Source organism: Cephus cinctus, unplaced genomic scaffold (assembly GCF_000341935.2).
Source record: "Cephus cinctus unplaced genomic scaffold, Ccin1 Ccin1_scaffold0168, whole genome shotgun sequence".
Classification (NCBI taxonomy): domain Eukaryota; kingdom Metazoa; phylum Arthropoda; class Insecta; order Hymenoptera; family Cephidae; genus Cephus; species Cephus cinctus.
In genome coordinates, this window is record NW_014332892.1 from 613,690 (window position 1) to 629,094 (window position 15,405).

General features: G+C 38.0%; 2 protein-coding genes across 2 annotated transcripts in view; one reads left to right on the top strand and one right to left on the bottom strand.

Moving 5' to 3' along the window:
• LOC107264296 (26S proteasome non-ATPase regulatory subunit 1) overlaps nt 1-15,391 on the bottom strand; it is a 45,395-nt gene extending 30,004 nt beyond the window's left edge. Inside the window, exons 1-10 of the mRNA XM_015732413.2 lie at nt 15,249-15,391; nt 14,765-14,882; nt 14,204-14,373; nt 13,897-14,105; nt 13,362-13,820; nt 13,019-13,245; nt 12,692-12,944; nt 12,370-12,558; nt 6,314-6,529; nt 6,124-6,188 (exon numbers count right to left, since the gene is read on the bottom strand). Of these exons, the coding sequence (XP_015587899.1) occupies nt 6,124-6,188; nt 6,314-6,529; nt 12,370-12,558; nt 12,692-12,944; nt 13,019-13,245; nt 13,362-13,820; nt 13,897-14,105; nt 14,204-14,373; nt 14,765-14,882; nt 15,249-15,267 (1,925 nt within the window). The 5' untranslated portion in view covers nt 15,268-15,391. The remainder of the gene's footprint in view (nt 1-6,123; nt 6,189-6,313; nt 6,530-12,369; nt 12,559-12,691; nt 12,945-13,018; nt 13,246-13,361; nt 13,821-13,896; nt 14,106-14,203; nt 14,374-14,764; nt 14,883-15,248) is intronic.
• On the top strand, nt 10,569-12,247 carry LOC107264298 (pancreatic triacylglycerol lipase). Its single transcript, XM_015732416.2, has 6 exons — nt 10,569-10,717; nt 10,823-10,973; nt 11,054-11,199; nt 11,276-11,521; nt 11,610-11,949; nt 12,061-12,247. Exons 1-6 carry the CDS (start codon nt 10,675-10,677, stop codon nt 12,116-12,118), a joined length of 984 nt encoding a protein of 327 aa, XP_015587902.1. The 5' UTR covers nt 10,569-10,674; the 3' UTR covers nt 12,119-12,247.
• Nucleotides 15,392-15,405: the final 14 nt, after the last annotated feature.

The following is a 15,405-nucleotide window of genomic DNA, read 5'->3' on the forward strand; positions in this document are numbered from 1 at the left end:
TTTTTTTTTTTTTTTTTTTTTTGTGTACAAGATTCACACACTGTTCAACAGCCTCGCGATAAGACAGTTTTGCTCGCGAACAAAATAAAGTGCATTGAACATTCAAAAGGTACAGAGGCTCTGGCTGCCGTCTTATATGGGAACTGTGTGACCCCTAACTGGAGTGCGGGTCTTATCCAGCCCCGTCGATAACACGTCAGACCGAAGAGACTAATCTTTCCGAATGATAACCAAGTGACAGAAACGCGATAGACGAGAGTAAAGGAATAACCGTGTGAAAAGAAAAATATTGTTTGATGAAAAAAAAAAAAATGAAAAAAAAAAAATAAGAAACTAATGGACTCCCCCTTGGATTCCCAGACGACGTTAAGGAACCGCTGTGACCGTTAGCAGGGATCCCTGCGAAGGTTTCTTATAATGATAAAATAATAATTAGATAATCGAGCAGCTTGCCGTTATCATTTCTAAACAAGGGTATGAACATTAGGAGTTATTGGGTCGGCACGAAGATACTTTACGGGGGGTTAGCTAACGCTTGGAGTCTGATCACGAATCACAAGGTTCATCCAGTAGCTCCCGGCAGGCACCGGAGGCTACCGTCAAAATTAATTTACATTTATCCCTCAATTAAAGCGTTGATTAAAACCGGTCTTACCGGACCTGACGCGACCTTATCTCCTTCAGATTAAGTCCCAATCTACCGTCGCAGAATCCCCCTAGTCAAATCATCCTAATGACGTACGAGACTCGAGATCCAACGGCTACGTGGGTATGGCGGGGATTGGACGTCCCCGGCATACGGATGTGTTTCCGAAGGATATTTTCAGGACCTGGAGGGCATCGCCAGCGCGATACGATAAAGGACAAGTGATTATCCTTGGGAGAATGTCAGGTGAAGAAAGTAAAGCAAATGAGAACGCAGGGAGGACTCGTCACGCGCGGTTAGCCGTCCGTGAAAAATTTCGGGATGACGTAAAAAAAAAAAATCCTTCAAGAATTCGACGTGGAAGACGTTCCCGGGCATTTCTTCTGAGTGGATTAAAAAGCCAAGGAACTCGGGACACTCGGGACACGTCGTCGGTTCCGGTCGGGATAGCCGTCTTGCACTTTGGGCCGTCAGGGACTACACGCAATTTTAATGCCACCCGAGAGATTCGCTGGTCGTTATTCGTGCGATAGTCGTTCAGTCTGACGCGTCCACGATTATTCCCATAAGAGGAGGTTGGACTGTATATGTATCTATATATACTTTATTATATTAATATATAGTATACATATATACATATATATAGCGCAAAGCAGTTTCCCTCGATAGAATTAGTACCGATTAGAAATTTTCGTAGAAACGGGATTTTTGACGAGGCTAATCGATTTTATTTGTTTTCTCCAGTAGCAAACTTGGGGAAGAAAAAAGAATCAATGGGAGAGAATGGGACGCGGTGAGTGAAGGCAGAAAAAAAGAGGAAAAAAAAATAACACGAGGACTCCCCATCGCCGTTTTAAATATCTCCTCCCACTCGAGTGGGGGGTGAACGAAGGAACGTTCAGTCTTGGAAAATGAAGTTGCTGCCTTGACCCTTTTAGTGCCGGGCGAAAAACCGGTGCCTATGCGAGAATAACCGGACGAGTTTGACGAATTTTACAACGGGTTGGAAAAAAGGTCATAAGAGACCAAACTAAAAATGATAATTACATAATTCAAAAAACAACGTATTACGGAAGGAAGTGAGAATAATGTAATGCTAATTGTATTTCAACATTTATTTTGAGATAGAGCTTTCTCGCGATGCGAATAATAAGGTGCCGTCGCATACGCAACGATATATCGTCGTCCGGCACTTTTCGCAAGTGTAGCGAACGACGATATATCGTTGTCCGGCACGAAAGGGTTAACGGTGGATAATAAAGGCGCGAATGCGTTTCGCGGGAAGACGACAGTTTTACTCGGTAGAGGGCTACGTGGAAAAAGTCGACTCGACTACTGAGGCATACGCATACTATACGTATATGCAAATACAATACAGTACGGAAAAATTTAAATTATTTTACAAATCAAATTTTATTGCAATATATTGAAATACAAGTGAATCTACTACCTTTCTCTCTCTCGTGTTTCCTCTTTAAGATGCACGGACTGACTCACTCAGATACCCAGCATTATTCGTAAAAATTCACAAGACGATAAATGTTGACGGCATTATGCCAGATAAGAGGCAGGAGGAGCAGAAGGGGCGGGAAACCTCAATCTTCCTTAAAATGCAATTCTCCTCCTGGGAATAAACGTCGAGCAATGAATGACGTTTCTCTCCTCCCTTCGTCACCCATGTCGTCATTTGTAAGTTAACGGGAGCCATTTAAAAGGCTCTTATCATATACTTTTCATACACCACGTGTATATATATATTTATATATATATATATATATATATATATATATATATATATATATATATGCCTGAGAACGATATTCTTCTGCTAGAGCTTCACTAAAACATTTTTTTTTTAATGCAGTTACCATCGTACACGAAATACCAACTTTTCCAATTAAAGATAATGCAGTTTACAATGCGTTTCTGTGTATACCTATATATCGCAGTAGCTGCATACAGACTGCAGTTATCCAATAGAAATGCATTCGATCAAAAAAACCGGTCCATCGATCTACGACAATGATGTAAAAATGACAAATTAAGGGGGAAAAAAAAAAGAGTAAGATCAATTATACACTATGAATAATAATTTCTGTAAACAAAGTTCAAAAATAATATATATGCCGTATAAGGGCATATAAGTTAACGGAATAGAGATTAATTTGCAATTAAGTTTTCCAGAGTGACGTAATCTTGCGATCGCGTCAGTAGAATTTTTCGTTATCATTGTAAATCGATGTTGTTTATACTACATCGAATCTTGGCAATCAAAACAACTGATAACGAGCGAGATGAATTTCGGCAGAAATTAAAAAGAAAGATCTATCTTATGAAAAATGTTATCAGTCTTATTTTTGTTACGCTGCCAGGCTAAAAAATTGCGATATCATAACCTGACAACGAAGACGATACCGTGGATTATTTTTTTTTGGTCGCTATCGTGAAATCAAAGAGAGGGTAGCTGACCCACAGAAGATGCAGGAGATAACACAAGAGATGTATACAAAGATAAAATATATTTTAAGAAAAATAAATTTTTTCGAATCGATGCGAAAATTGCAGCCACTGAGAAGATAAAAGTTCATTTCGAAAATTGTACACCTCGTTGATGGAAAAAGTCGCTAGAAAAATTGTGATCGTGGCGAAAGATCCGGGGAAAACATTAGTGAACGCAGAAGTAACTAGAATTGAAAATTCTAGGGAAAATTAAAAATAAAATTCATTGTTAAAAAAGTATTATTATATTCAAGCCAATACTTTTGACCAGCAGTGTATACGTACATATGCATACATTGAACGAAATTTTTTTTTCTCCTATAATCCATAATGCTCTAGCACGTCACTGCATCGGTCGAACTGATTAATTGACGATTAATCATCAGAAACAAGAATCAAACTTAATTATATAATATTTATCAACCCCGCGTTATCGTTATCCGTCCTGATAAATTTTAAAAGTGAATCGCCAACGAGGACTCGATATATCAATCGGGAAAATTGAATCTAGTATCCTTCAGGTGATTAACCGCAAAGCGGTCCCTTGCACTTCAGGCCTAATTGACTAGGCAAATGAACGAGGCACTGTGGGGGCTAATGTGCATTGGCCAATTTCGTCGTTATCGACCGATCGGTAGGTCGGTTTAATCATAAGCGAATTATAACAGAGAATTGGCAACCTTGGAACTAAATAGAGTCGCGAACGAAAATGCTTTTATGGGCAGGTGATAAAATTTACGCGTATACTGCGATTAGGAAAAATTAATTATTTTCTATTTAAATCCTGACAACGTCGAGACGGTCATACGTTATCAGTAAGGCTTCACGATACCGGGTTTTATTAACAATTAAGAATGGACTTGTTAGGCTGTTAGGTAATTAAAAAAAAAAAAATCCAAAAAATGTAACATTTATAAGTGATGACTTATATCTTGAAGAATGTTTGGGTAATTGGTAATAGCGATTGATTTATTACAAAACGAAAATAAAGTCGATTTATCGAATCACTTGGGAGCGATTAAGGCCTAATATGAGTCGATCGTCTAAAAGTTTAAAGTTGTTAGGTGACTATGGAATCTCGTAAGATGGCAAACTTTCCTACTAATTTAAGAAAAATTGACTTTCCGCGTGGCAATAATTTCCTAAACTTCGTCCTAGCCGGATTACAGCCGTTTTTGCTAATTAAACAGAGATCACTTCCGAAAATCACAAGAATCCTTCCTCCGTCCCGTCCCCTGGCACCCCCCTTCGCGGCTACACTAGAAAACGACCATTAACTTTTCTACGCCCGGAGACTCAGATCCTTTTACTCACTTCTCTCCCTTGAGTAATTTCGCGAATAGTTCCCGTGACGAAATGGCATCCACGTTCCGTGAAAGAGATTAGGATCCCGAAAAGAGTATAAACGAAATTTATGGGTCGGAGGTCCGGCGATAGAACGATCAGAAATAAATCGAGTCAGATCCGTCGAGAGTTTTACAGTCGGAATGGTCGGCAGTTTTTTTTCTTTTTTTTTTTTAATATTACACAACGTACAGTACATAGAACATTTGGTAGGCAAAAAATTATAAGATAAAATCCAAAAGATTCAAGAAAAAAAAATTCAAATTTTGAATTAAAACAAATATTTCTATGTGCTTAACCCCTTGCTTTACCAAATACTTCAATCCCCAAGTCCACTGATCGTCGTATACCAGATATAAGTAAATAATGCGGAAGCAACATTGAACTCAAGAAAATTAAAAAAAAATGCATCGACGAGTTATCGAATTTTCAAAAAAAAATTAGCCTAATTAGTTGAACATGGTACCGCAGTAACAATGCAGGCGCGTCGGCGAACATACGCGCGAGATATAAAAGGACATTTTTTACAGACGGAAAATTCGAATATACGAAAAAAAAAAAATAATTATCGTTTCGCTCTTTTTTTTGGATTAGAAGCAACCACTGTCGATTTAACTGCTCGAAATTTTTCATTAAATTCCTTTGTCTCCGGTGTATATCGGTGAAAGCAATCGTGCTGACAGGTTCTAAGTGATTGTCCATAAATCATATATTAGTCGATCGATCCTGACCAGGTCGAAAAATTTGTACGTTCGTAGTGGATCAAAGAAATTTCGATACAGTCGTAGAAAAATCCTATGATTTCTGGACTGAAATCACGCCGTGCAATTTAATCCAAATTCGTTTAGCATCCGATAAGACGACTGATAAAATGATTAATAGGGCCATTATTTATCACTTATCACCTGCATTCCAATAACACACGTTGCGCCCCTATCAGTCCGTATAACAAGGTACGTCCATACGTACGTAACGAGGCACGATCGATAGACTGTTCTCTGTGAAAACAAAGGCAAAGACGGGAAAAAGAGAAAAATCGCAAAGAGAAAAGTAACGAGAAAAATATTAAAGGAACAAAACGTCAAACACGCAAACCGACGAGTATTACGACCGTGACGTGAATATTTTCAGATGGAAATTCGTCAATCGCAAAGTTCGATTATAAAGGCGACCTCGTTTACACGTCATTTCCCAAGAGCTCCCGGAGACGTAAGCTCGTAGCTGCGGAATTCGGTAAACGTACATCGAATCCATCATAAGGAATTCCCAGAGACATTCACTATTTCTCATAATCAGTCTCTGCCCATTAAGAATCCTTCCACGTGACGGATGACTTCAAATTTCGCGGGCTTTGACTCCCTTTCAGACCAGTGGCGCCTATAGTGATAGAAACACCCACAGAACTGATCGCAAACTTCCGTCGATCTCACGAATAGCTACAGCGACCCGATATATCAACATCATTGATAACGGGTTGAGAGCTAAAAAAATATATAAAAAAAAACTGACCCCTGGATCCACATATTTTCATATCGTATTTGACCCAAGTAAAATTTTTATCAAACACAACGTGATTCAAATATAACTCAAATATGGCGTTCAACGTGTTGATAAATAGTACAGTGAGCACTCACCTAAACAGAAGAAATCCTAATCCCGTGACGGCAGCACGACGAACGTCGTCGTTGACATCGGATACCTTGATTTAAAAAAAAAAAAGAAAAATTAGTAATTAATAAAAAAAAATTATGTACAATAATTATAAATATTATTCAAAAAATGTTTGAATCAATTCTTGTATATGCTGAAGAAGTCATTACTTACGGCAACGTGAAGCAGCTTCCTTATGGCCTGATTATTTCCGGTACCGCAGTAGGCCATCGCCAAGGTGTACATTCCGCTTCTTCTCAAAATTGGATCCTTGTCGGCGCTCAAGGACGTCACCAGTGGATCGGCTTCCTCAAGACGGCCGTACATGGTGAACGCAATACCAACTGCCAAGCCACGCAGAATCTTTTCATGCTGGGTCTCTTGCGCGTACTGCCGACGGAAGGAAGAAAAATAAATTTAACGCATTTTGGATTTCTTGGGGGGGGGGGTCAAACATTTTTGTACGTCAAACTTTTTATCTACGGTATAAAATAAAAATGGCGGCCTACGATCGTCAGCCTTTGACGATATCCTTCGGGGATTACCGGGGCGATACATTTTACTAGCGACCTTGTTAATAGCCTGTGAACGGGACTTTATATCGGGTTACCCTATATCCTTAAGTCTCGTCTATTCGCTGAATTTCGCAGGACATAAGGGTCATTCCCAATTTACGACGAGACTCACCTTTATTGCACATACCTATATCTGAGCACGTTCATTGGAATCGCGGTGAACGATGATCAGGATCGTCCGTGAGGAATTACCGATAAATATCTAAAGAACCATTACTGGTATGCCGTTTTTCTACGGATGAGGGACGATAAAATAAAGAAAAAAAAAGAAAATTTTTTTTTCTCTGGTAATAATAAATGTAAGATATCAAAATTCTATATTCATCGTTTTTTGTGTTCCCATTTTTCTGTGCAATTGTCCGAAAATCGTGTATCTTGAAGTAGCGAATTTTTTTTAGAACAAAATTTTTTATTCCCATTCTTTTGAATTGGTTCGGTATACGTGACAAGAAAATTGTGTATCTGCGGAAGAGTCGTCAAAGTTTCTTTCTGTCGGATTTAAAAAAAAATCTCATATTCTAAATTCTACGTAGGACAAACACGTAATTAACACATTAAGGACCGCAAAGAAATCTATAAGGCCTGGGACCGCACGTTTTTGGGCAAACTTGTACGTTCTAAAATCATCATAACTTTGTTACTTATGAAGCAATTTTTGTGAAACTTTCAGAAATTGTATAATAAGATGCATTCTATGTATTATTGAGAAAAAATTATGTTTTTTAATAATTATAATAACTTTTTTACTTAAAAAAATAAATTTGTACGAAACTTTTAGTAATTGTAGAATAGGATGCACTTTACGTATTATTAGAAAAAATTGTTTTATAATAATTATTATAAAATTTTATTTAAAAATAAATTTCACCAAAGTTTCTAGTACTTTTTTCAAAAGTATGATATTGTGTGAAACATTTTTCTCTGTGAAGAGGAACCATACAAAATGTCTATATCTTGATACAGTTTTTCGTAGCTTGATCTGTTCGGATTCCGCCAATGGGATCGTCTGGTCACCAGCCTTGGAGGCAGTAGGATACAATGTATGAAAGTAAGTCCATCCGTAACAGACGGGACGCGAAACACGAGAGAACTCGTGAGCGCTCCTGAATGTGTTGATGATCGTGCATGTAAGGGAGCAACAATGCATATTTTCATGAATTAATTGCGTTACTGTGACCCTTGCCCTCTGTTGGTAACGATTGAAATCTTTTTCCGTAGATTGCCCTTTAGTTGGGAACTGGCATGGCTTATTTATCAAACCCTCTTTAGGTATGCTGTCTTGCCCTTTTGTTTCAGTATACTTTTTCTCTCGTTTTTTATTTACGAAAAAATATATCCCCACCACGATTCCTTCAGCAGTCCCTGTTAACCGTGGACATTGTTTCCAAATATACGTGTGAGCGACAAAAAGAGAAAGATAACGTGCCCCGTCAGACTTCCAAAATTGGGAACACTGAGATACGTAAATAAAAACAAAATGCAGGCTGATCATCAATTTTCCACATGAAAGAACAACGAAAGAGGGGATGCTGTAATTTGCAAAATACATAGCCACTCGCGAAAGTATTTCGGGGGAGTAAAAATTTATCACGGCCGAGTACAAAAGTAAAGATACCCAAGAGAAGATAAAACGCAGATAAGTCTCCCGCCGGAATCTTACCCAGAAGCCCCGGTAATTTTGCGGTGTTTTCAAAAGTTTCGTAGAGAGACAAAAAAAAGAGAAGAAAAGAAAAAAAAATCAAACGAGCAAGCTCAAAAACTCTGTCGTGACTACCCATGATATTTATGTCATCTCGTACGTTATCAAATTTACAAATTTTTTTTTTTTTCGAAAAAAAAAAATTATTAAACAATAAACTTCTGCAAGAATGACAAACAGGAAAAAAAGTATATTATACCCAAAACTCATCGATGACTGCTGAATTATGAAAAATACTTTAAATACAGTTATCAACGACTCAAGTGACGTCTTCCGAAGGGATTAAAAAGTAAATTCCAAAGAAAATCTCTGGCGTTAAAGATCAAATCGAAAATCACAGATCGATAAAGTGATATCACAGGCAAGATATGCCGACAGTAGGAGAAGATTTTTTGATATATGAGAAAATGATGCTTTAATTATGACGAAGAAAGCCGACCGTGAAGGAAATTTAAAAGAGCAAAGGTGACTTCAGCGTTCGATTTATCAAGAGGGTCCCGAAGTTCCATAGTTGAGCAGCCATCGTAATATATTTTGTCGAGTCGATCGATAAGATGCTGAAAAGAATTTTCTCCAATTCCGCTTCTACGTGCGTTGCAAATAAGTCATATATTTCACGAACTAAAATAACTATAAAATAAAGTATTCTGAAAATGCCAAAAAAAAAAAATGGGCAAGTGCCGTTAACCTAGTAGTATTTCAAGTATATGTTAAACGAGTGAAAGAACGAAGAAAATATTCAAATATTATATGATTAAATTATATCTACATTATGATAATACGTATACGAGTCTGCACCTGAAACTTTATAAAACCGTCGTAGTAATATTTTAAGAGAAAGAGTCAATTCAGAATGTAATTAAAAAGTTATAGGGACACCGAACGAGAGCTTAAGCGATCAAGGGTTTTAATTTTGAGTACTCCGATGGAATTGAATCTGCAGGATGACTGGGCCAAGTCGATAAATTCTGGGATAACTATGCGTCTGCGAATAGACGTTGCCTGCGTGCCAATATGTATAGATTGAAACCGTCAGGAACATATGGAAAGACTTAATGGGTTGGTAAATTGGTAGATTGGTAGGTACTCCTTGCAATAGGCGGATAGATAGGCTGCTAGGGTGTTCAGGTTGATGAGTTGGTAGGTCTACCTAAGAAGAAGTAACCCGAAGGTATAAAGATCACGTTGAATCGACTCTCAGATAAGTTTTCAAGAGATTTTCAAGGGCACGACTTGCCTGGACGACGATACCATTGATTTTACTATAAACCGACGTATAAAAGCCGGTAATTCATGTAATCGCATTTCTACGTGAACGTGGAGATAAGACAACGTTTAGAAATTTGTTTAACCAACAATGAATGGCATTGTTATCGCATTTTGATTGGAAACGTATTACTGGGTAACGCAGTAGATTCCTTGACATTGGAATATTCCATATAAGCAAATCCAAACGATTCACTTGAATTAAACTCTCGAGTAGTTCTTGAGTAATTTCTGTCATTTTTGCACATTGATTTCGAATTGCAAATTTTTGCCATTTTATATGACTGAATATTTGCTAAATATATATAACAAGGTTATATATTGGTCACTCGTGTTCTCATGAAGGCGACAGGATAGGTAAATTGCAACACATTTGTCTGAAAAGTAGGAAAACAGTGGCTTTAATAGGGATTAGGGTATAAAGCTGCGAGACTGTACTATGGAAAATATTGCAACGACCTGATTTCCGGGTAAAACGTGATTAGCGAAGTGAAGTCTTTGGGGCGTAGCGAATCCTAATTTCCGGTAAGCTTTGACGCAAAAAAAAAAAAAAAACAATTATCCGGAAAAATTTTCCGTAATCTCTTTTTCCCCTAGCTGGCACAGTGTTCACGTCATTTTTCTTTGTCCTTGCTCTCCGTCCTTCCGTTCTTCTTATTGAAATGACGTTCTTGCGCGTAAATTCGCACCGCTGTTGTCGAAAGGTTTGGATTAAACGTGTTTTGATCGGTGAAGACGCACAAACGTTATCGCGCTACGCGTGGCTTATAATGGATCAGACTAAATAAGGTAAATCAGTTACGAGATACATTGAAAGAATAAATATGAAAAACTTGCTCATCGATCAAACGATAAAAATCATCAAGTACACTATCAGTCGATCGGATTGCGATTTTCTAGACAGAACCATATAAATACCGGGAATGCGAAATGATTTTAACAGTCAGCAAAGTGCTTGAACTATTTTAAGAGTGTGGCTCCTCAAACTTGTGAAAATGAAGGTGCTTCTTGTACTGGCGCTCGCCATTTTGGCAGTGGGTCTGTAACATCATATTATATAATGAATCATAAAAAAAAAATTCTTTTGATGACAAAATAAAAATTTTCTACCGACTGTCTTTCCAACCCATCGACTGATTACAGCCCATGCCAAGGAAGAGGAGCACGACTACATGTTCTTCCCTGATGGTAATGGCGAACCCCATATCATTGACCTTAAGACATCACTAAACCCCGCCGATTTGGAAAACATTGAACGTAGCGTGAGCAGCATGACCTTCACTCTGTACACTAGGTAAAAGTCAAGAATTTAAAAATCTTGTATTATAAAGTTTGTATGTTTTGAAATTTAATATGTATATTCCTCCACTCCAGGCAGAATCGTGAGGGTGAGATCATTATCCTGAATAATAGACGCAGTCTTGCGCAGAGCCAATTTTCAGCCTCTCGTCCAACACGTATAGTCACTCATGGATGGAAGTCTTCGAAAGATTCTGATGCCTGCACAGTAATTGTGGATGGTAAAATTTATTTTAATTCATCCACTAAACAACGATTACGTCCAATGGTCTTATGTTAAATGCCATTTCCTTTTAGCCTTCCTTAAGAAAGATGAGTACAACGTAATCGTCGTCGACTGGAGCAATACTGCCTCACAACTCTATCTGGTCGCTGCCAACAGCGTCGAAAGAGTGGCTAACCGTGTCGCTAGGTTCATCAATTTCCTCCAGTCTGCAGGCAATCTTAAAACCACTGACCTCAAAGTCATCGGTCACTCTCTTGGTGGGCACATTGCTGGTCTCTCCGCTCGTCAAGCTTCCGGAACTGTTGCTGGAGTTGTCGGTAAGTTGTAACCGTGAAGCATGTCCATGCGTTATAATAGTTACGTATTGAGTAATTTTGTATAATGCGCGACGTTGTTTTTATTCAGCTCTTGACCCGGCACTTCCGCTCTTTAGCGATGCTGGTCCTGGTAGCAGAGTCGACGCTAGCGATGCTAAGCACGTTCAGGTCATTCACACCAATGGTGGTTTGTTAGGCTTGTCCAAAGCTGTAGGAACTTCAGATTTTTATCCCAATGGTGGCAGCAGCCAGCCAGGATGTGGCCTGGATATTGTTGGATCCTGTGCTCACTCCCGTGCTTATTATTTCTATGCTGAGTCTATTGGCAATCCTTCTGGTTTCCGAGGTACTGTCGTTCGCAGCGGTTCTGCTGATGTCTTCTTCTCTCATGGCAGTGCTTTCATGGGCGGATCCAAACTCGATCGGCAGTGAGTATCCAAAGAAATATGCACATGTTGCAAGCCTTTTTTTTAAAGCGCACAGTAGATTTTTAAGAACTTGTGGACAATGGTTAATTTAATGATTTTTGTCATTCTTAGGGCTGATGGCAGCTACTCCCTTACCACCAACCGCAATCCTCCCTATGCTAAAGGATAAACATACTAGCCACTCACGGATTTGTCAAAAAAGTTGATTTGACAACTTAGGATCCACGAATTCCACTAAAACTAAATTCTTATATTAAAATATTATAACACTCTAATAAACTTGCTATCGTATTATCAATTTGATTATCTATGTTTTTACCTGCCCTATAATATAGTGAATATCTAAACGATAAATGAACTGGAGGACAAAACTTACCTTGTCAAATCAATATTAAGTTATGATTATGGACATTGACTTACCGCAACCATATCTTCAATAGCCTGAGTTGACTTGGAACCCAGCATAACCATTCCCATAGCAATGCCAGCTGCTTCTCCAGTTACAGCATCGTCTTGATATAAATTGAACTTCAATTGTTCATAAACATCCTGCCTGTGAGATCCCATAGCAGCGAGACCCAAACCGAGACAACCACCATGTCGTACCATCTTAAAAATTAAACAAAACACCAATCAACATTTAAACTCTTAAGGACCAGAAGTCCCTGAAAGAGAACTGACCTAAATACTGGATTAGTAAAAAGACAAAGTAAGAAAAAGATATGTGAAACAGTAGTCTTACCTCATTCTGAGCATCCTTAAGTTGTCCCAGGAGATAATCCGTAATAGCAGCGCCGTGGTTAGCATGAATGAGACCTAGTGCATAAAGGCCACCTCCTTCAGAGTAACCCGCACCAGCGCCAGTGTCACGTGGTAAGTACGATTGCATCAAAGCAAGAGCCTCCTGTTCATGACCTCTATGAATTACGCCCAAAGATGCGGTTGCTGTTAACTTGGCCCAGTTCGTAGCCCTGGCGAGCCACTCTAAATTATCTCTATAAAAGACGAAATAACATGAGGATACTAAGTAAGAGAGGACTCGAAAATAAAATCAAGGACAAATGGATACCTGAGAAACTGATCACTGGTAGTTCCGGAATGCATAAACGCATTCGCAATAACTGTAGCAGTATGACAAATGGATACTCGTATAGCATCCTTAGTATTTTTTAGAATTAGCATATCCGTATGATTACTACGAATGAGGAACTGAAGATGCAAGTCAATCGAAACCTCTCCGCCTAAAATACTGGACAGTGCATCGACGCGTTCCTGCTGTTCGCGTTCCTCTGCATTCTATAAGACAATATTAATATACTAGATTCATAAAATTGTATAGGATATGACAGTGAAAGTTGTAGGGAGTTATGCTTTATACAAATTTAACAATTAATAATTAATAAATTGCTTACCAAGCTATCTACACTACGCTGTGGCTTCTCTTCTATCGCAGCAGGACTACTATCAGTTTCAGTAGTACTGGATTCAGAGGGTACGTCTGCAGTAGCCTTAGCTGCTGGCTTTATTATTGGTTTGACCATGAGAGCTGCAGGAATGGGAGCAGTTGCTCTTAAAGCCTGCAGAACACGTCCTAGAAACTGTTGCGTAGCAGATTCGTAGAGATCAAATGCGATTTGATATGCCATTAAAACAGAATCCTGGGGTCCTTTGCTCAGTCTATCTAATAACTCGGCGACAGCTAATGGATCGTCGAGGAATATCAGGCACTGGCACATGTTTACGTAGTCTGGAGTTCCAAGATTGTGATATAGATTCACTAGACAACGTAGGACAGTGTTACGAAAGCCACGATTTTGGATAAGGCTCATCACAACTTGGAAAGCATAGGAAAGCATGCCACAGACATCATCCTGGAGAAAAATGAAATTGTTAGATACAATCATATTGATAGTTTGTCTATGGTGGACAAAATAGTAAGTTGCATACTGATTGCATAATGGCAGCTTCGAAGATATCCATGCGTCGCGTTTCCAATGCCAAACCCAAAGCCTGACGGTATTGACTATCATCCAAACATCGCTGGAACATACGATTCACAATGCCTTCGAGCCTTGGATCTATTCCTTTACTACCAGCAGTCAATTTTCCCTCGACTTCCAAGACGCGTTGTTGGGTATAATAATCGATGCATTTTGCTGTAAAGGTTTTGAGTTATTGTAATGTAAGCTAAGATTGACATTTAGGGAATAAAGAATTTACAGCAAGGGGGATAAAATATGACTACGAATGTTACCGATAGTAGTGTCAACATATTCATTGCGGGCGTTGACATCAAATAGTTCACCAGCTCCAAGAGCATATGTCAAGGAATCTTCGAAACTACCAAGGTGATAGTAGACCTTGCTGGCAACCAAGGCAGCCAACTCGTGTTGATTAAAAGCCTTGTCTTCGTGAAGAATTTCACTGTGGAAGAAACATTTCTTAATTGTACTACAAAAAGAGTGAAAGTTAATACAATGAAAATAATATATTTAATTTAATTAAGTATGTTTGATTAGATTCAGGAACAAAACATAAAGAATAACCATGCAGGAAGAGAAGATAAACAAGAACAGAAACAATACATACAAATACAAATTTATTTTAAATAGCCAGTCTTATATCTCAGTCTTATGTGTATTTTTTCATTTGTTCTTAATATTCAATATTTTGAAATCTATGATATTCCATACTTAATCACATATGAAGGATTTGCGTTAATACCAGATAAGTTACAGAAACAAATATTTTTAAAAGCAAGGAAGCAGAATTTAGTATGCCTGTTATTAGTTCATTATAATGATGGATGACATACATTTTTTCGATTGCTTCTGATATTTCTGGCCAAAATTCATCCACAATTAGGTCTAATTTCTTCAATGCAAATACTTTTAGCTCCGGCATGGGCTCTTCCAGCAGGGAGATAATACCAGCTGCAAAAAAAGAAAAGTATTAAATTAATTGAATAATTAATAGTAAACATGTAAACCGGAAACATCATTCTATCAATGCAATGAATATGCATCATTTCTTAGAAAGTTGAAGTATGTAATGAATAAATTAAAGAAAAATGATAATGTATAAATAGGATACACATTTTTTTGAAATATCGAACTCGTTTCGCAAACGTCAATCATATAACTCTAATAACTACAAAATTTATCCAGGTTATGTCTAACATGATTTGCAAATCATGATCCTTGTGTACATGATTATTTAACAAAAAATAATTTTATAACAGAAATATCTGTTTTACGAAATTATTCAGCTGTACAATATATTAGAATAATTTATCTTACCTGCGGACGTGATATTCATGTTGATTTATACCGTTTTTCGGATTACTTTCAACAAGAGATTCACAAGAACATGAAACGGTGAGACGGAAATCTCACCAACTGAAGTTAGTTGAAGTTGTAGATAGCCAAACAACTCGTTTTCAGTGCTGCTATCTAG

What these genes read in the sequence shown, in the direction of transcription:
- LOC107264298 (XM_015732416.2), top strand. Translation starts at nt 10,675, where the DNA reads ATGAAGGTGCTTCTTGTACTGGCGCTCGCCATTTTGGCAGTGG. An exon ending in ACCTTCACTCTGTACACTAG is followed by an intron (nt 10,974 to 11,053) that starts GTAAAAGTCAAG and finishes CCTCCACTCCAG; the next exon opens with GCAGAATCGTGAGGGTGAGA. An exon ending in CTGCACAGTAATTGTGGATG is followed by an intron (nt 11,200 to 11,275) that starts GTAAAATTTATT and finishes ATTTCCTTTTAG; the next exon opens with CCTTCCTTAAGAAAGATGAG.